Source organism: Hyla sarda, chromosome 7, assembly GCF_029499605.1.
Source record: "Hyla sarda isolate aHylSar1 chromosome 7, aHylSar1.hap1, whole genome shotgun sequence".
NCBI lineage: Eukaryota > Metazoa > Chordata > Amphibia > Anura > Hylidae > Hyla > Hyla sarda.
The window spans coordinates 169,896,673-169,917,822 of record NC_079195.1 but is presented as its reverse complement, the minus strand read 5'-3'; the positions used below and the strand labels follow the sequence as shown (position 1 = coordinate 169,917,822).

General features: G+C 40.0%; 1 protein-coding gene across 2 annotated transcripts in view; it reads right to left on the bottom strand.

The window, feature by feature from the left end:
- The window catches only part of VCL (vinculin), an 86,120-nt gene that overhangs the window by 22,165 nt on the left and 42,805 nt on the right, over nucleotides 1-21,150 (bottom strand). For both annotated transcript variants that reach the window (XM_056531259.1, XM_056531260.1), the window contains exons 4-17: nucleotides 20,519-20,627; nucleotides 19,599-19,721; nucleotides 19,258-19,418; nucleotides 14,644-14,734; nucleotides 12,871-13,018; nucleotides 9,991-10,144; nucleotides 9,372-9,547; nucleotides 8,954-9,144; nucleotides 6,595-6,794; nucleotides 6,373-6,501; nucleotides 6,039-6,188; nucleotides 4,802-4,910; nucleotides 4,379-4,681; nucleotides 1,629-1,753 (exon numbers count right to left, since the gene is read on the bottom strand). In XM_056531259.1, coding sequence (XP_056387234.1) covers nucleotides 1,629-1,753; nucleotides 4,379-4,681; nucleotides 4,802-4,910; nucleotides 6,039-6,188; nucleotides 6,373-6,501; nucleotides 6,595-6,794; nucleotides 8,954-9,144; nucleotides 9,372-9,547; nucleotides 9,991-10,144; nucleotides 12,871-13,018; nucleotides 14,644-14,734; nucleotides 19,258-19,418; nucleotides 19,599-19,721; nucleotides 20,519-20,627 — 2,169 coding nt within the window. The remainder of the gene's footprint in view (nucleotides 1-1,628; nucleotides 1,754-4,378; nucleotides 4,682-4,801; nucleotides 4,911-6,038; nucleotides 6,189-6,372; nucleotides 6,502-6,594; nucleotides 6,795-8,953; nucleotides 9,145-9,371; nucleotides 9,548-9,990; nucleotides 10,145-12,870; nucleotides 13,019-14,643; nucleotides 14,735-19,257; nucleotides 19,419-19,598; nucleotides 19,722-20,518; nucleotides 20,628-21,150) is intronic.

The window sequence follows — 21,150 nt, the reverse complement described above, 5'->3', positions numbered from 1 at the left end:
AATATTAGTTGAATATTTGGATATGAAAAAGTTGCTCATTTTTGCGCAAAACACAGGAAAAGACACACATTTTTGCGCCAATATTTGCAACAATTGTACGCCAAAACTTACACAAAAACCACTGATACATTCCACACCATGTTATGATAATACAGTTAATAATGTTTATAATAATTTTTCCCAATGTTTACCCCATATTTTATTAAAATCCCATTCTCACTCCTCCAATATCAAGAAACAATAGTTTTAACAATAGTAATAAGCTATTCTGACACAGTGACAAGTGAAAATGGTGACTTAATCTGTAGATCTTTAAGCAACATTATAGAGAATCCCGTAGTTCTCCTTTAAGGAGGTCTATAACTAGGGATGCACCGATATATCGGCGGCCGATACATATCGGCCGAAAATAGCTTTTTTGGGGAAATGCCAAAACAACAAAAAAATTGCCTATAATGACCCACCTCCCCTGCCCGCCCACAGCACAAGTTACAAACACTGCCAGTGCCAGAGGCGTAGCGTGGGGGGTGCAGGGGGGGGCGGTCGCACCGGGCGCAACATCTGGGGGGGCGCGCTCTCCGGGATAGGAATACTTCTTTTTATGTGCCCAGGCCGGCTCCTGTGTGTGGCTGCACGCGGGGGCCGGCCAGAGCATATAAAAACTAATACTGTATACTAAAAACCAGGGGGCCTCCAGCTGTTGTGAAACTACAACTCCCAGCATGCCCGGACCGGCAAAGGCTGTCCGGGCATGCTGGGAGTTGTAGTTTCACAACAGCTGGAGGCCCCCTGGTTTTTAGTATACAGTACTAGTTTAAAAAGTATTCCTATCCCGGACATCCCTGTGTCCTGAAAAATCTTTTCGGGACATAAGGATGTCCGCCGGTCACTCACCATTCCCCGGCCAGCGCGCGTCCTCCTTCGGTCCTTCGCTTCTATGGTTGTACGCACGGCACGGGACGTCCCGCGCGTACAACCATAGAGACGCAGGAGGATCGCAGGATCGTCGCAGGAGAACGCGCACTGGCCGGGGCCTGGTAAGTGACCGGCGGCGCGTCATCTTCAGTGTTCCGGTCACCGCTCCACCAGTCCATAGGCCATAGCAGTAGATGTGACCCCGGGCCGGAGGAGCGGTGACCTGATCACTGAGGGGGCATCAGTACAGACATACAGCCTACTATTGTGGGGGAACTGCTGACCTAATGTGGGGGGGAGCTGCCTACAAATGTGGGGGGAGCTGCCTAATATTGTTGGGGGGAGCTGCCTAATATTGTGGGGGAACTGCCTACTATTGTGGGGAACCTGCCTACTATTGTGGGGGAAATGCTGACCTAATGTGGGGGAGCTGCCTACTATTGTGGGGGAACTGCTACTATTGGGGGGAGCTGCCTATTAATGTGGGGGAACTCCCGACCTAATGTGGGGGAGCTGGCAATCTAATGTGGGGGAATCTAATCTAATGAGTGGAGCGCTGCATTTTACCAGAAGAAGGGGAGAAGTCATTTTCGGTTTCGGCCGGACATTTTTTTTAATTTCGGTTTTGTTTTGGTTTCCATTTCGGTGCACTTCTATCTATAACCATACACACACAAAAAAAAAAAAGCAAAAATAAAATTGGTGGCACTTACCCTCAGGTGTTCCAAATCTGGTGGAGGTGGGGGAAATTCTGGCTCTGGTGGCTGGAAGGCTTCTCTCACTTTAGCAACTGCTCCCAAAATCCTGTAACCAGAGTCTAGGAAACTTTTCTGTAAAGCTGACAACAAAACAAAGACTTTTCTTTAAACCATTTATATTTTATTTTCTTATAAACCAGGACCATAAAACTTATTTAAGTTAAAGGATAACTTCACAGTTTAGGCCATCAGATAAAAAAAAAAAGTGAACCTTGTTCCCTAAGCTTACTGTGGCTTGTAGCAGAAGCAGACCTCACCAACTTTTCTAAAAGTATAAACTCATTCCTGGACAGTGATACAGACACAACATTGTGAATTAACACTCAATAAAACTGTCTTATTTAACTTTGGTGCAGACACTAGGACATATTTCAGGAACAATCTGATGATACGGTGGCCACCAGCTTCTCCCAGAGACACTGGATGAATGATTTACCCAGGGTTACTCCCGTGGAAAACTTTTTTTTTTAAATCAACTGGTGCCAGAAAGTTAAACAGATTTGTAAATCACTTCTATTAAAAAAATCTTAATCCTTTCAGTACTTTTTAGGGGCTGTATACTAAAGAGAAATCCAAAAAAGTAATGCATTTCCTCTGATGTCATGACCACAGTGCTCTCTGCTGACCTCAACTGTCCATTTTAGGAACTGTCCAGAGCTGGATAAAATCCCCATAGCAAATATATGCTGCTCTGGACAGTTCCTAAAATGGACAGCAGATGTCAGCAGAGAGCACTGTGGTCATGACATCAGAGGAAATGCATTTCTTTTTTGGATTTCTCTTTAGTATATATACAGCCCCTAAAAAGTACTGGAAGGATTAAGATTTTTTAATAGAAGTGATTTACAAATCTGTTTAACTTTCTGGCACCAGTTGATTAAAAAAAAAAAAAAAGATTTCCATGGGAGTACCCCTTTAATGACTGGAAAAATGCAATGTGATGTGATCCTGGTCTGAACAGTGAGTGGCCTTTTGCATGTTTACAGCAGCCACAATGGCAGATCGCAGTCAAACTGACTCATTGACATCTATGGGAGAGTGTTGGGGCAAGCCCAGAGACATGCACAGAGGACAGAATTTAGGGAAATAGAAGAAGATCATGTAAAGGTACGGTTTCCTGTTATTATTGGTGTGATTTATAAGTTTTTACCTCAAGAAACAGTAACAAGTTAACCCTTTACTGAATGTTTCTCAGCTATGATCCACAAGTTGCCAGTAAGATCAAATGCTTTAAATAAAGGGGTACTCTGGTGGAAAATATATATTTTTCTTCAATCAACTGTTGCCAGAAAGTTAACAGATTTTTTAAATTACTTCTATTTAAAAAACATAATCATTCCAGTTCATGTCAGCTGCTGTATGCTCCACAGGAAGTTATTTATTAAGATTTTTAAATACAAGTAATTTACAAATATGTTTAGCTTTCTGGGACCAGTTGATTTAAAAAAAAAAAAAAAAAAAAACATTTTCCACCAGAGTACACCTTTAAGGAGTAAAAACCTGTGTTGATGACTAATGCATGGATATCTGTGCAGGATCCCATGTGGCTCATGACAACTGATGTTCGAGATCTAAACAGGCAGCAATGGGGAAGACCTCTGTGAATCTATGGTATGGAAAGGACAAATTTAGTAGGTCAGCCCTTTCTCTCAGGAAAAATTGGCATTTTAACCCTTTTACCTTTGAGGACCATTTTAACCATAAAACATAGTATTTTGTGCCAATGTATGGTGGTATAAATAGGAAGTGTTAAGTGTGCATATTAAGGAGTTTTTGGGGAAATCTTGATGGCCTATGCATAGGATATTGACGGGTGTGTCTGCACCCATTCACAGATCAGCTCTTTGGTGCCCCACACTGAACGGGTGCAGAAGCCCTGTGCCAGTCATTCCATAGTGGTGGTGCAAGGTAACTGCAGCTCTGCTCCCATAATACCCTTCTTGCCATATAGTGGGAGGTGCCAAACAGGTGCCAGGTATCAATCATGGATTGGTGGCTTATTCTATGGTTAGGCCATCAATTAAGTAGTCCTGGAAAACCCCTTTGAGGAAGTATTCTTTGGATAATGCATATCAGGGAATTATATGTTTAGCTTAGGTGTTGAATGGCTGTACTTTGCTTTCTACCCAAGGTTCATCTTCTCTAAAATTACCCATGCTAATGCTTTCTCTCTCTCTCTCTATTTATTTTAGAATATCAAGTGATTTTGACTGAAAAATGTCCTAAATATCTCTGAATACATAATCTTCTTTGCATATTTTTTGTGTTCCACACTGCCATCAAAGCCATTAAAAGATGTTATCAATGACTAAAAAACTTCTTTCTTCCACAAACAGCACCACTATTGCCCTCAGTTTGTGAGTATCGTTAATAGTCTGCCCAAACACACACAACCTGAGGACAGGTGTGGTGCTGTTTCTGGGAAAAAAATGCTATGTTTTTCTAATCCGTGATAAGACCTATAAAGATTGGACCATACATGATCAACAAAAGGAACACCTTGACAGACTAAATTGACCTCTGACCATAAGGTTGCACTATAATTTTACTCCAAGGTAAAGATTGAAAAGGATAATAATTTCATAAACATATTTTAGATGCTATGCTAATGGCAGTGAATATTATAAGAACATGTGGCAAAAATCTATTTTAACAGTTACCTTAAGTTCTGTTCAATTCAGTCCAGTCAATTCAAAATAGGTTACCTGGGTCCGAGATATTGCCAGCTACAGCTTTGGCCTGTAAGACCATGGGAGAAATTGTTTTGCTGAGGTCATCTGATGCATTTTTCACAGCTTCACGGAATTTTGGATCCTCAGAGTTCTCCACCTCCCTCTTTGCTACTAATAAAATGCGATTTGCGCGGCGGGCAATACTGGTGGCTCCAGCAACTAACATCTGCGGCTGCATATTAGCCATAGCCACCTTGCATTTGTCAATATCTTTTTTGATGGCTTCCTCCGATGCATCCAATAGGGACCTTGTATCAATGGCTTCATCGACCAGGCCTATTGCATGAAAATAAATGTTGGAGACACAACAGACAACTCTTACATGACATAAGAATATGCAGATCAGATTAGATTACTAGTTTAACACATTACAATACAGATGGCATAAAAACAAACCTGTCATCTTCTCTACATTATCGATCCACTGGTTTTTCATAGTTTCAAAGTGCTCATGGGCAGCCTGGTTTCCCGGATTACATAAAAGGATGCGAGCTGCAGACACCACCTATATTAAATTTTAAAAAAAAACGTTGTGCTGAAAGTTATTCACATTACATTTATTCAGATACTGACCACTTGCATATTAGTCAAGTGACTTTTTTTAAGCATTGCCAGACGCAAATGGTAAAAAGTCAAAATCACTACTGTAATAGAAAACAGTGATCATTTGATCAGACAAATTACAGTAGTCTTAGAACAGCTCCTATCTAATTTAATTGTTCCTCTCTGTTTTATTTCATTCTGGAAAAGTTACTTATTCAAAATTCTTATTCAGATTACTGTACAGGACCTATGCCGCCAGAAAACGTAATAAGTCAAATTTAATCTCTATGGTAACAGAGGAAAGACTGCTGGGTGACGCAAGATCAGTGCTAATAACAAAAAAAAATGGCTCATGCATAGATTTATGGGAAATACGTTTCTGTAAAAGTTAATCAATTATCTGCAGATTCTATCTACAAGTGTGCTCAAAATTACCTTAATTACAGGAATAACGGTTTATAATTTAAAGACTATGGACACATTTATTGCATTGTTTGTAATTTATTAAAAGTGTCTGTCTGCAAAGGTGTCCATAAACATCAATATTATTGTATAAAGTGAGCTTGTAAAATATGAGAAAAAAGTTAAATCCCACAGTAACCATACTTTAAGTCAATAAAACTAAAAAAGGAATAATTTTAACCACTGTTGGACAAGCAAATGACTACAAATGATTCTGCTGGTCCATAAGTGACATCTCTGGTCTTCCTTGAAAAGTCTGCGGCTAAATGAAAGTGGATCATGTGATCATCGTCTAGCGGCAGGGTTTTAGGAGATGGCAAACAGCTCTGCAATGAGTTTCAGGGAGGTACATTCCCTTGTAATTGGGGCTAATGTGTCAGTCCCAGTTACAGGGGAAATCCGCAATAAAATATATTTATTTAAGTGGTGAAACCACCAAAAGGTTTTTTTTATTTTTTTATGACTTCATTGTGGCCTTTAAACAAAAAAAAAAAAAAAAACAATGAATTACTTATATTTAAAAAAAACTTGCTTTCAAACCTGCATATGCTGAAAAGAAAATGTGTCCATTCATGAATGGGGAAACTGGCTTTGTGTTACACTAGTGAAAAGGTCATTTAAACCAAACCTGTGGAGTGAGCTCTCTGGCAGTCTTCACTGTTGCCTGGATTCCTTCCACAGTGGCTTTATTGGCAGCTCCCACAGCAGCTGCTTTCTCAGCCGTGGCTCCCAAACGTGCTGCATGGTTTTCAAAGTTAGCAGCTCTCTCTTCAAAGACCTATTTTAAAAAGGTAAAAAATAATATTATGCATATATATATATATATATATATATATATATATATATATATATACACACACACACATATATACACATACACACACACACACACACATAAATATACACACACACATCAATTATTTATCGAAAGTCTTACAGGCACACAATTGGTTTAAACCAACCTCTTCTCTGTTTGGTGAATCAAAGGGTGCAGTAGCAGCCACAGCTAGGAGTTTTATTGGAGTGGTAGTATCACTGAAAACATCAGACACCTCCTGTGTCATGGCCTCCTGCATTTTCAGCTTCAGATCCTTCCAAGAAAGACAGATCATAAATCCTCAAAGTTTTCAACCAACAATGATTAGCACAATAAAAAGTGAACAACAGGCATAAAGCCCAAGTACCTTTAATGCATCCTGGAGTTGAGCAGCTACAGCACGAGCCTGAGGTGTATCTCCTTCACCACGTGCAGCCAGTTCAGCAAGTTGCCCTGCCAGTTGTTCCACGCGGTCACATTTGGCCATCATCTCTTGGCGGAAAGGCCCCATCATTGAGTTAGCTAAACGACGGCCTTCAGCTACTAGACCACGAATGGCAGCCTGGCCTTTAAATAACATTGAAATAGACATATAAACACATTTGCATAATGTTAAATCTTTGCTAGACAGAGGAGTTAAAGTGGTTGTCTCAAGACCACAACATCTGTCCTGTAAGTCATACTAAGACAAATCAATGTCATAAAGGCAAACTTGAGCAGGGAGCAGTGCCCACATTGGCTGACCCAAAGCATCTTTGCAATACATGGGCAGCTATTCATTTTAAATGGCAGGTTTGTGAAGCTACAATTCTGAGATGGGTCTAGACATGGCTTTCCGTGGCATGAACAGCTGATCACAAGGTAAAATAGCCGGGCCCGCTGGCTTAGTTTTGAATGCAGAAATTAGGATCTTTGCAGAGAAAATACGGTGATGAAAGGCATAACTGTAAAAGATAATGCTGACTAGCACAAATTTAAAGGGGTTATCCCAAGATTAAAAGTTATTCCCTATCCACAGGATCGGGGATAACTTGCTGATCTGCAGATCTCGACTACTGGAAACTACACCGATGACTTGAACAGAGGTCCTTTATCCCCTAAGGTAAATGGAGCATCTGCATGTATGCTCAGCCTCTGCTTAATTCACTCTTATGGAATTACCGAATAAAGCATAGAACTATACTTGAAGAGTGAATAAAATGGAGGCAGAGTATGCACAGAGCCTCTCCATTTATTTAAGATAAAAAGGGACCTCCTTTAATCTCCTGCTCTCTAACAGCAGTAAGACCCCTAGGGATTAGCTAGATGTCCCCTATCCTAACTTTTAATAAACACTGAAAAAAATGCAATAAAGTATTCACACATCTCACATCCTCAGTCCATAGCTAGCACAGTCCATAGCTACGCACACCATCCCGGGACAGTGCCCGAGTCATACACCACATCCGACACACACGAGGTTGGAATCTTATCAGGGCGATATCCCCTGACACCATCCGGCCGGATGTAGCACCTGTACTCCGGACACGCCAAGTGATAGGTCCATCCTCTGCCTTTGGACTACTTACCGACGTGACACACCCGTGGATACCTCACAAGAACTACGGCTCTATTACATAGGACCACACAACACTTACTACAGAAGGGCCCACTACCCGATCCATAACATCGGCTACTATATTTGGCAACTGTCTACATACCTATTACGGATCCTCCCTCCTAAAACATATCGAGGAATACCGTTCAATTCATAATTCCACATGAGTAGGCACACACATCCTGGTGCCCGGGTCAGTATATGAGCCCCTCCTAGTATTCCTACATCTCCCTGAGGAGCTACCTGTGTTGCCACCAGGTAGCGAAACGTGTTGGATGAATATATATCTTCTCATGCATAATATGGGTATATCAGATGCTATATGTCTATCTAACCGAATTTTGTTTGATGATTACCAACTACTGTCCCTGGGTCACACCCAAGAATTTTGTCTACTTTGTTATATGACACATATTGATGAATATTTTCCCATTGTGATTTGTATGCATCAGGGTACCATTTGGTAAGTTACTTTATGCAGCTATACTGTACCTACGCACAAAGCCCCTACCCCCTATATCGTTGTCCTAGCCTAGGGACTCTGAGGAGGTTCCAGAGTAGGCCCTGATCATAAGGACCAGGAACCTACTACTTACAGGCAGGTCATTCAGACTAGTGCAAGAGTAGGTCCAGTCTACTACCCATTACCAGTGGGGCTGCTTAGATATACTGTATATTTGTATTACTACTCCTCAATTGTTTACTAATTTGTCTTTCTTTAATATTAATAAATATTTCAATGGATATGTTTTTCGTGATCTTTCATAGCTAGCACAGTACTTGAAGTACAACATTGCCTGTCCCCATTAGAACTTTATTAATAAGTTAAGTATATGTAAAAAAAAAAAAAAAAAAAAAAAAAAAAAAATTCTACTCAATTTCACACGTTTTTTTTCCTATTTTTAAAGTCTGCTCCAACGCACATCCTGGTAGGTTTGAGCTAGCATGCACAAAAGAGAACTCCAGTTCTGCAGGGTGAATCTCGGTTTGAGCATCAAGTCTATACAATTGGGTGTGTTACCACTTGAACTGGCCTGGGAGAAATGTGGATTTCATAAATGCATGTAAGTCCAAAACAAAATAAATTTTCTACCTACAACAACAGTGCATATTTATTTATTTTACTTACCCACTCCACGGTCATCCAGTGAAGGATTGTCAATCCATCGCTGAGCCTGCTCTACTTTCCCTTCCATATTTATTGCAGCTTTCACTGGACGGCTGTTTCCTACAGCACGGTTCACTTTAGTCTGAAGGTTCTGCAATGAGGTTCCAATTTGCTTAGCCAGGGCACGGGCTTCAGGTGTGTCACCTCTTCCCCTGGTATATAAAAAAGAAAAATGGTCAGTACAGTTTATCTATACACTATACAGTAACATATATCCTAGACTAGTTCTCTTTTCCTCTAGAGCTCAATTTTCCTTCCACATCTCAGTCACCTTTCAAGACAACCGATTGAGTTTTAGGAGTTTGGGTACATTACAGTCGTTTAGTATGAATTTAGGGGTAGTATACCTTGGGCTACATGTTAAGTTATGGATACATACTGTTGACGAAGGTCAGACAACTTGGCAGTAAGAGCTGCTATCTCTCCCAAGGAACGTAGGATGTCCTCTCTGTCTTTGGGATCCTCACTAAGTTCAGCAATCTTCTTAGCTTCAGCTAGAAGGGCACGAATATTCTCTTCTCCTTCTGGACCACCATTGGGATCTGCAAGCCAGCTCTGTGAAAAGCAAAAACATAGATATCAGAAGAAAAAGGTCTCCGTCTTATAATGAAGCTACATCTGTCAAAATGTCAGTGTGGACGTTCCTTTCATCTGCCCCTTTGGTATTACTCCTAAAGGCAAAGACACTCAAAATGGTCACTGGAGGAGTGTTTTTTTTGGTATACCTATATCAAATTACCTTTATTTCTACTATAAAAATCCTTCTACTAGTAGGATTAAGATTTTTTTTTTATAGAAGTACATCTGTTTAACTTTCTGAAGACAGTTGATATATATATAAAAATGTTTTTCACTGGAATACCTCTTTAAGCGTGCATATCTAAAATGGGAGTCAAAAGGAAGAAATGTCATGTGCTATTAGTGAAGAGAGATGAATAAGGTATCTGGCAGCAGCTTATCTCCCAGGACAATTTGGTAAGGACAATTTTGAGTCTTACCTGTGCAGCATCAATCCTCTTTCCAATAGCCTGTTTGGAGTTTGTTAGTGCTTCCAATTTACGGGCAGCATTCTCTACTTTAGCTGTTAGAAGATCTAATCCTTGAGCTACTTGCTGTGCTTTCTGCATTGCAATAGGGGTAGCTCCTTGTCCTCTAAATAGAAAGAAAAAAAAAAAAACTCCTTCACATCACTGCTCAGACAATAGTCCCAGAAAACTGTAAAGTATGACAGGTGTAACTGTTTCTTTATCTCAACACATATATAACAAATTCCAGGAGATGTGTCTGGATAATCAGGCTGATTTGCCATTCAAGAGTCTGGGAACTGTTGTCAAGGATTTGTTCTCTAAAAGAGCTCTATTAAAAAGGTGTATTCCAGTTTCAGCAAATAAAAGGTTATTCTATGTACAATTAACCCCTTAAGGATCAGGCCAATTTTATTTATGCGTTTTCATTTTTTCCTCCTCGCCTTCTAAAATCCATAACTCTTTATATTTCCATCTACAGACCCATATAAGGGCTTGTTTTTAGCGTGACCAATTGTACTTTGTAATGAAACCTATCATTTTACCATGAAATGTACAGTGAACCCAAAAACATTTTTTTTTTAGTGAGGAAATTTAAATGGAAACCACAATTTTGCACATTTTGGAGGGTTTTGTTTTCACACTGTACACCTTATGGTAAAAATGACATGTTCTTTATTCTGTGGGTCAATATGATTAAAATTATACCCAAGGCTAGATACTTTTATATTTTTGTACCGCTTAAAAAAAAAATCTAAAACTTTTTGTACAAAATCAATAATCTAAAATCGGCCTATTTTGACCACCTATTTTTAAATTTTTCTACTTTTTTATTTTTATTTTTTTTAATACTTTTTATGTCCCCATCTATAGCAATCGTTTGATTGCTAATACTGTTCAGTGCTATGTATAGAACACAGCACTGCTCAGTATTATCGGTGATCTTCTGCTCTGGTCTGCTCAATCTCAGACCAGAGCAGAAGACCCCGGGAGACAGCCGGAGCCAGGTGAGGGGACCTCCGGCCACCAAGCTGGATGACCGGATCACTGCAGCAGCGGTGCGGGCGAACCGATCATCCAGTCAAAGTCCTGCACTACCGCAGATGCAGTAATCTGTATTGATCACGGCATCTGAGGGGTTAATGGCGGACATCCGCGCGATCGCAGGAGTCTGCCATTACCGGCGGGTCCCCGGCTTGCACCGTTCAGATGCTCGCGGTCATACACAGGACTTAAATGTACGTCCTGGTGCGCGAAGTCCCGCCAAACCAGGACGTACATTTACGTCTGTGGTCGTTAAGGGGTTAAAGGGGTACTCCAGCGATAGGGGATAAGATGTTAGATCGTGGGGATCCTGCCGCTGGGGACCCCCGCGATCTCTCCTACAGCAACCCCGAGGATCGCTCTGTGGCTGATGACGGGCGGTGCAGGGGACAGAGTATCATGACATCACGGCTCCGCCCCCTCATGACGTCACGCCCTGTGACCCACGCCCCTCAATGCAAGTCTAAGATCCTCGCTCTGTGCAGCTGAAAAACAGGGGTGCTGAGGGAGAGATCGCGGGGCGGTCCGCAGCGGCGGGATCCCCGCGATCTAACATCTTATCCCCTATCCTTTTGATAGGGGATAAGATGTTTAGCGCCAGAGTACCCCTTTAAGCTGAGCTACACAGTTGTGCGATTATCACACAATCATGACAAATATTTATTAAACAATAAAGCTTTCCCCCAAGCAAAGATCTTGAAAACTATCCTGAAAAAAATGGATTACAAAAAAAAAAAAAAAAAAATGGAGTACAACATTTAAAGGAATTGGCGAGGAAAAATATTTATTCAAAAAAAGAAAAAACCTCATGAAATACTAGTCAACAATCATCATCAAGACTTGGGACAGAATTTCAAAGTGCAATTCTACATGGAATCCTCATCATGATTGGACATTTTAATTCTTCCAAAGGATAGAGGATAACATGTCTGATTGCCGGGGTCCGGCCGCTGGGAACCCCGGCGATCTCTGCTGCGGCACCCCAGTCATCTGATGCACAGAGCAAACTCCGCTCCATGCCAGATGACTGACAATCACAGCCGCCATGCCCCCTCCAATCAGATATGGGAGGAGGCGTGATGGCTGTGTACTAGCCATCACACCCCCTCCCATAGATATGAATGGAGGGGTGTGGTGTGATGTCACGATCACGGAAGCCCCAGTGCCGGCCCGGAGATCATTCATTTAGTCATACATTTCTGAGAATAACAGAGGAACAGTACTACTATGCAGGCTATGTAACAGTGTACATAAGCCCTAACCCTGAAATGTATAATATTAAGCTATTATGGTCGAAGTATAGGTTATCTGCCATCTTAGTAAAGTACAAGTACTTATGATTACTCCCATATCTTTAGTTTCTCTGTCATTTGCCAAAATTGGGCGAGGTCTAGGTGCTCAGACCCCATTTATCATTAGAACGAGCCAGAAGAAATGTGCAGCTAAGAGCCTTTCTCTCTGGCTTGATGCGATCGCTCTGTTAGAGATGGACTCTGTTGTAAGTCTATGGAGCCTGTATCCAGCACGAAGATGGAAGTCACAGAGAGCCAGAGAGTGAACTGAACAGACATACGCTTTTCCCGGCTTGTTTTAATGATTGGTGGGGATCTGAGCACCCAGACCTCAGTCGGTCAAAACTTTTAATATGTCTTTGTTACGTGTCAAAAGGTTTTGCAAATGACAGGGACACTTTAAATGGTTAACAGATGCAAACTGCAAAGAGATTATACTTTTCTCAAATTTTTTAAACATTTTGCACACTCTGATATAAGTCAATTAAAGGTTCAGAACATTCTTTACTGTAATCACCTTGCTCTCAGATCAGCCACCTGATCAGTCATTTGGCCTAGAGTCTTGCATGTTCCCAAGATATCCTTTCTCTCCTTCCCTGCACAGAGCTCCCCAACTTTCCCAGCTTCATCTATAATCTGGCGCACAGCTTGTTCTCCAGCATCACCTGAAGAGATAAAATTGGACATTAGAGAAAAACAAACAGAAGGTTTTATTATTAATTTTCCAGTGTCGACATAAATGCAAAGTAATAGAAAGTATAGCGTAATATACTACACATTTTTAATATGTGAAAAGGGGTATTCTTACTTCTGATTGTTATCTTCCTGGTCCCCTCCAGCCTCTTTGTGGCTGGTCGGGAAGCCGAAAACAGCTCAAGCGGGTTAATTACACAATTTGAGTGACTCCCATTTACTTTAATGGGCGATGTTCAAACGGTGTAGGCATGTGAGCTACGCTGTATATATAACTTTAGAAGCTACAAAAATTGCATAACACATGCACATAAATACACACCCACATATATAATATATATACATATATATACATACACACACATACATATACACACACACACACACACACACACACTAGCTGAGTACCCGGCGTTGCCCGTTTTTTTTCTTCCTAATCCTTGTTGGGGAGGAAAAATCAACAAAGGAGGAAGCTTTTGACTTCATATCCAATCCTCATATCCTGTCCTCACATGCCATCCTTATGTCCCATCCTCATATCCTGTCCTCAGGTGGGAATGATTTGTGATTAAGATATTGTAAGCTGAAAATAAGGTGGACGTGGCTTTGTGGGACTGGGCGTGATTTGCAAGCCACAAAAAGGGTAGAGAATAAAAGGGGTGGGGCTTAAACAGTGGGTGTAGCTTTGTGAAATAGGGTGTGGCTTGCAAGCCGGACTGACACATTCACCAGGAGATGCAGAGCGGAGTTTGTGGAGTAAGGTACTGAAAGTCCCATATACATGCACTGGTGAATGAGGAAAAATAGGGATTAAAGTGAAAACTTTAAATTTAAGAATAAATATTTATTAATAAGCGATAGATTATATATATATATATAATATATATATATATATATATATTCTATCTATATATATATATATAGATATAGATATAGATATATAGATATATATAATATATAACATTTGCACAGTGTTTCCCAACCAGGGTTCCTCTGTCTGTAGCTAAACTACAACTCTCAGCATGAGACAGCTGGAGGCACCCTGGTTGGGAAACAGCCGCGGTGACGTCAGGAATCTCCTCCCATGCCCCAAACCTGCCAGCCTAATAGTGGGAACAGATACTGGAACAACGGGAGCACGAATCCCGGACACGTGGGTATGGTTGTCATCAGTGTCACCTGCACTACCTGCCTGTAACAGCAGGTTAGTGCAGTGACACTGATGACAGTTTTCCTTTAAGAAACAAAATTTGTTTACATATTAGCTTAACCCATACAGCCAGCGACTGGCTGCTGTGATCACATGGCCTGTGACCTAGGAAGCATTAGAACAACATTTGCAAGCGATCTGTGAGTTTTGTTTTTTTTCCTTTTTATATAATATTCTTAGTCTGACAAAAAAAAAAAAAAATCATCATCATCCAACCCATTATTATTTGTCAAAATAGTGGAACCAACTTCCAATACTACCGTTTCATTCTAATACTTGTGGACTAACTATTATTATCAGTGCAAATTATGCATCGTTATGTCATTGCAGTACACATCTAAAAATGTTTTTACAGGGAACCTCTGGAGTTTCTAATATCATTCTTACCGGGGGGAGCGTTTGGGTCCCTTAGCCAACCCTTTGCCTGATTCATTTTAGAATCAATCAATGCTAGTGCTCTCTTCATGGCTTCTGTGTCCTATCATAGAAAAAATAGCACAGAGTTAAATTTTTCATTTGTAATATTTGTTATGCAGCAATTCGCACATCAAGAACACAAGCTGTCCACCGCAAACAATTTGCCTCATTTGAAGTGAAGATAAACCATTCTTATAATTTACCACTTGAATACCATGTATTCATGCAAAAAAATAAAAAATATATACTAGACAACCCATACATTACAATGTCTGCTGGTATAGGTCTGACAAATTTACAGCTATGAAAATGATTGATGTGACGCACAGCTTCGATGTAAAACTGTGTAACCATATATTAAGCTTAGTGCTTTCGTTCAATAAACATGCTAGATCTTTCCCTCTGCAAACAGCAGCATTGTAAAATTCTCTAAATTAACAATTTTAAAGAGAATATGCCACAATTTCCATGCTAACAGAGCCACAAATCATAGCTACGGTTTCTCCCCATCCCATTAGCATTGATTGACAGACCTATCCTTAACCCCTTAAGGACTGAGGGGTTTTCGGTTTTTGCCCTTTCGTTTTTTCCTCCTCACCTTTCAAAAATCATAACCCTTTCAATTTTGCATATGATCCATATGATGGCTTATTTTTTGCACCACCAATTCTACTTTGCAGTGACATCAGTCATTTTATCCAAAAATCTACAGCGAAAGGGAAAAAAACAAAAAACTTTGTGCGACGAAATTGAAGAAAAAACGCCATTTTGTAACTTTTGGGGGCTTCCGTTTCTATGCAGTACATTTTTCAGTAAAAATGACACCTTATTATTCTGTAGGTCCATACGATTAAAATGATACCCTACTTATATCGGTTTGATTTTGTCATACTTCTGGAAAAAATCATAACTACATGCACGGAAATTTATACGTTTAAAATTGTCATCTTCTGACCCCTATAATTTTTTTATATTTTTCTGCGCATGGGGCGGTATGAGGGCTCATTTTTTGCGCCGTGATCTGACGTTTTTAGCGGTACAATTTTTATATTGATTGGACTTTTTGATCACTTTTTATTCATTTTTTCATGATAAAAAAAGCGACCAAAAATACGTTATTTTGGAGTTTGGACTTTTTTTGCGCGTACGCCATTGACCGTGCGGTTTAATTAATGATATATTTTTATAGTTCGGACATTTACACGCGCGGCGATACTACATTTGTTTATATTTATTTTTCTTTACATGTTTTTTTTTTATGGGAAAAAGGGGGGTGATTTGAACTTTTATTAGGGAAGGGGTTAAATGACCTTTGTTAACTTTTTTTTTTCCACTTTTTTTGCAGTGCTATAGCTCCCATAGCTTGCTATAGCACTGCACACACTGATCTCCTATGCTGATCCCTGCAGAGCCATAGCTCTGCACGGATCAGCGAGATAGGGGCTCGATTGCTCAAGCCTGTAGTTCAGGCTTTCTAGCAATCAAACCCCGATCGGATGCCGCGGACACAGGTAAGGAGACCTCCGCCTGCGTCCCAGCTGATCGGAACATTGCGATTTTATCGCGATGTCCCCATCAGCCCGACTGAGCTGCCGGGAAGCATTTACTTTCGTTTTCAGACACGGCAGTCAACTTTGACTGAAGGGTTAACAGCGCGCGGCACAACGATCGGTGCTGCGCGCTGTTAGCCCAGGATCCCGGCTTTGATTAGCAGCCGGGACAGACCCGGTGTTATGCGGGGTCACGGCGTGACCCCGTTTTTAACACCGGGAGCGGGCTCAGGACGTACTCGTACGTCCTATGTCCTTAAGGAGTTAAACCCAAAGAGTACTCAAGCGTGTAGGTTATTACATTTACCCAATCTGGCTCTATGCAGGGAGGGATTTGTCTGTCAGGAGGCAACCCCTTTAAAGTACTTTAATTCTAGAAAGATACTCAGATCTGTAACCGAATAACACATGGCTGCAATAGAAAGAAAAAAAAGATTTTAACATTGCTAAATTTACAGAAATTGTATGGTCTATCACATAAAACAAGTCATCCTCTGAATCCTAAAAGGAGTGACTTAAAAAAAAAAAAGCAAAAAATGATTATCCACACTGGAAAAACACGCATGGAATAAGATTCTGGAATAACATTCATTGCCTGATTTTTCCTTCCTAATCCTTGTTGGGGAGGAAAATCAAAGGAGGAAGCTTTTAACTTCATATCCTGTCGTCATATATTGTTGTCATTTCCCAACCCTATATTCCATCCTCAGGTGGGACCGATTGGTGATGAAGATATTGTAAGCTGAAAATAGAAGGGGATGTGGCTTTGTGGGACTGGGCGTGATTTGCAAGCCAGACCGATGCACAAAAAGGGTAGATAATAAAAGGAGTGGGGCTTAAAATATGGGCGTGTCTTTGTGAGATGGGGTGTGACTTGCAAGCCGGACTAACACATTCACCAGGAGATGCAGAGCTAACGTGTGGAGTAAGGTACTGGAAGTCCCATATACTTGCATGGGACTTGAAACAAAAACCCATCTTTTATATAAGGATGTAGGTAAGGGTTAATTTAACTACATATCTTTTTATTTGACATATAAGTGACCAAGTATTATCGAAATCTCTCCAGCAGTTTGGAAGTTATGCAGTAACATATTTCCCATAGACATGTACAGAAACAAAAACCACGACCCTAGCAAACTGGAGTAAGGGTTAAATTACCCATCCTATGTTTGTTGTTGACATAAGTAACATGTGTGCCAAGTTTCATGTTAAAACCTTTAGCCGTTTGGATGTGATTCTGGAACATACACACATTGAGATTATATATATATATATATATATATATATATATATATATATATATATATATATATATATATATACACATATACACACACACACATATATAATATATATATATATATATATATATATATATATATATATATATATATATATATATATATATATATACATACACACACACACACACACACACACTAGCTGAGTACCCGGCGTTGCCTGGTTTTTCCTTCCTAATCCTTGTTGGGGAGGAAAATAAACAAACAAAGGAGGAAGCTTTTGATTTCATATCCAGTCCTCATATATTGTTGTCATATCCCAACCCCACATCCTGACCCGTAATATGTGTACCAGGTATTGAAATATCTCCAGCCGTATGGAAGTTATGTGGGAACATACATTTCCCATTGATTTGCATGGGACTTTAAACAAAAACCCCGACCCCCACAAATGGGGGTAGTTAAGGGTTAAATTAACTATCCTATATTTTAAGTGGACATATAAGTAACATGTGTCCAAGTATTATCGAAATATCTCCAGCCGTTTGGAAGTTATGCAGTAACATATATTTCCCATTGACTTGTATAGGACTTTAAACATAAACCCCGCCCCTGGCAAATGGGGGTGAGTAAGGGTTAAATCCCCTATCCTATGTTTGTTGTTGACATATAAGTAACGTGTGCCAAGTTTCATGTTAATATCTTTAGCCGTTTGGACGTGATGCTGGAACATACACACATACACACACATTGAGTTTTATATACACTGTGTATAATTATATATAGATATATATATATATAGATAGATTATATTATTGTGTACCTAGCCAGACAGTACATAATCTGATCAACTAATAGAAAACAGAAAACCTTTTTCCTGGATGCAGGAAATTGTGTATTGTCTATGAGAGTCTAATGATCAAGTACAGAGACCTTTCATGTTGCTGTAGGTTTCATTTTACATGCACACCACCCAAATTAAATACATGTTTCTACTAGAAAAGCCAGTGAAAAACATCATCATGCCTAAAACACATAATTATTTAGGCCCTGGGATATTAGAAAAACAGAAAGCTATTTATGTATAAAGTTACATTTTAACACCCATGAAACGTCAGGTCAAAGCAGAATGATCACTTCAAGTAATGGCAACATATAATACACACAAAGACATAAAAAAAAAAAATCTATAAGGCACTGCACTCTCAAGTTATCAGGGCATGCTGCCTCTGCAGACATCTTACCTTCTATACCCCAAGAACATAAAAAATAAATAAAGAAAAGAGAGACAATGAGAACATATATATCCTACAGAGAAATGCTAGGATATTGGAAAAAAACAGATAAAACAAGCAAACATATACAGAATATAACTTAATACTGACAGGTAGATTTACAAGTTTATGGAAATATAAATAAATAAAAATAAAAGCAAAATAAAGTGCACATTTAGGTTGTTTGTTTGAAACCCTCTCGGGAGATAAATAAGGCTACCCGCACAACCATTTTCCCCATGTAGAATGAGGAAAAGAATAGTCCCAGAATACATTTACTTGTACACCTAGTATAAGCTAAAATATTTATGTCAGGGATACAAAACAGTTTTCATTATGCTACAATGTCTGTATGCAGACAAACATAACGGCAATGATATTCCAGACTAAATCTCTTACAACAAACGCATATACATGTATTAGTATCTAATATCAGAGAGATCTAATAATGAATAAATAGCTATGAGAAGAAAATAAATTCTGAATAAAAGTCTATGAAAATTAGTAAATTCTCACCTTGCTGGCCCAGGCATCCTCATCCCAGGAAGTGAGCTGCAATACCCGTATAATCTCATTAATTTCTGTGCTCATTTTCTCCACTGTATAGTTCCGGTTTTTTAAAGCCTCCTCAATACCTTGACTTCGGGTGTTTTTAGTAGTTACAAAGATCTTCATAGCTGGAAAGAAAAAGTTGTGTAAGAAAAAAAATAATCCTTTGATTACTAAAAAAAAGGAATAGACAGAACAAGGAATATAGACAATCCCAAAATACAAACTATATTCCCAAAGAACAAACTACCCCAGCAACAGAACAATGAAATCCCAAAAGATTTTTGCCACCTAGGCAAAGTACATACCAGAGATGAGGACTGGCAGAAGATCTTTGACTGTGTTCATAGAATTTACAAGCATGATACGATGTTCCTGGTGAGTAAGCTCTTGCTGACGTTCATCAATCATCTTCGCCATCTTTGTCATTCCTTGGGCAAGAAATAACAGTTAGCCTACAGAACTGCATTTATTTTTACATATGGATGGGTTTTGCTTGTCAGACCCTGATTTGGCCAAGTTATTCTACACAGGGCTGATCCTAGAGTCATGGACGCCAGGGTGAAGAATAATTTTTTGGCTCCCGTGGGTGGGTGTGGCTATCTTTAACTCCTCCCCCTTTGCAAACTTCCCTAACCACCGCGCGCACGCAGAGCCGCTCAATTAGGTCATGTCTGCCTCCTAGCATAAGCAGCATATGTATGCCATATCATCGCGCCTCTGACACAGACGTCCTCTCCACCCTCCAGCAGGCAGTAGAGTGATGGGGCTGGGAGCGGACAACTCAGCTTCACCATTTCGGTACACAGAGAATGTCCTAATGCCAGCTAGAGCCAGGATGCTCCCTGTGTGAACTGCTACACACAAGGTCCTGAATTAGTAACAGGACCTTGTGTTCTAGGTGCCTCATCCTCAGCTTCTCTGGAGCCTAGGAGCGGTGCAGCCGCCCAGGATTGACCCTGATTCTACAGTGGTTGAATAAGATCAAACTAACCATTTGGTTCCTGTATTGTGACTATATGTACTCATGGGGCCTAGTGTAATCAGTTTCAAAATACATTTTTCTAGACAGCCTAACTTGGGCATCTCTTTAGTGTTTACATGAAGGAATTGCTTTTTGTTCTTTACATAAATAAAATAAGTGTTATAGGGCTGATAATTATTGTTGACAGTGCACCCAGATTATTCTTAGTATACCCAAAATAAACTAATTCTAGTTGTTACTTACCTGGGCCCAAGTTTTTGGTGTAAGTGACCAGATCTTCCATACTTTCCACTACTTCTGCCACAGTCAGATACTCCAGTATGCCTTTGCAAACCCTGATGATTTTGCGCACCTGTTAAATGAGACTGCAACTATTACTTTCTTTAAAACATGCAGCTTTAACAATTTATCATACTATATTTGAAGTGTACCTGTCATTTAGAAAAGTATGGCACGTAGACATATGGCACAGAGGTATAAAATGATAGGTCAGGGTCTCAGTGCGGAGACCCCCACTGAGCAAGAAAACGAGAAGGGAGAAAATTTACTCCTCGACTTGCAGCAATCTTTATCCAGTTTATCTGGACAGCCCCATAGCCTTATACACATGCATGCTTTAATCCACAACCACCAAGTGTTATAGTGACGTGGCCTTGCCTTTCTAGTGCCCAATGCTGGAAAGCCTCCCACCTTTTTTTCCTCCATTACATGTCTTAAAAGGGTTATCCAGGAAAAAAACTTTTTTTTACATATCAACTGGCTCCAGAGAGTTAAACAGATTTGTAAATTACTTCTATTAAAAAATCTTAATCCTTTCTGTACTTATGAGCTTCTGAAGTTAAGGTTGTTCTTTTCTGTCTAAGTGTCTCGGGAAT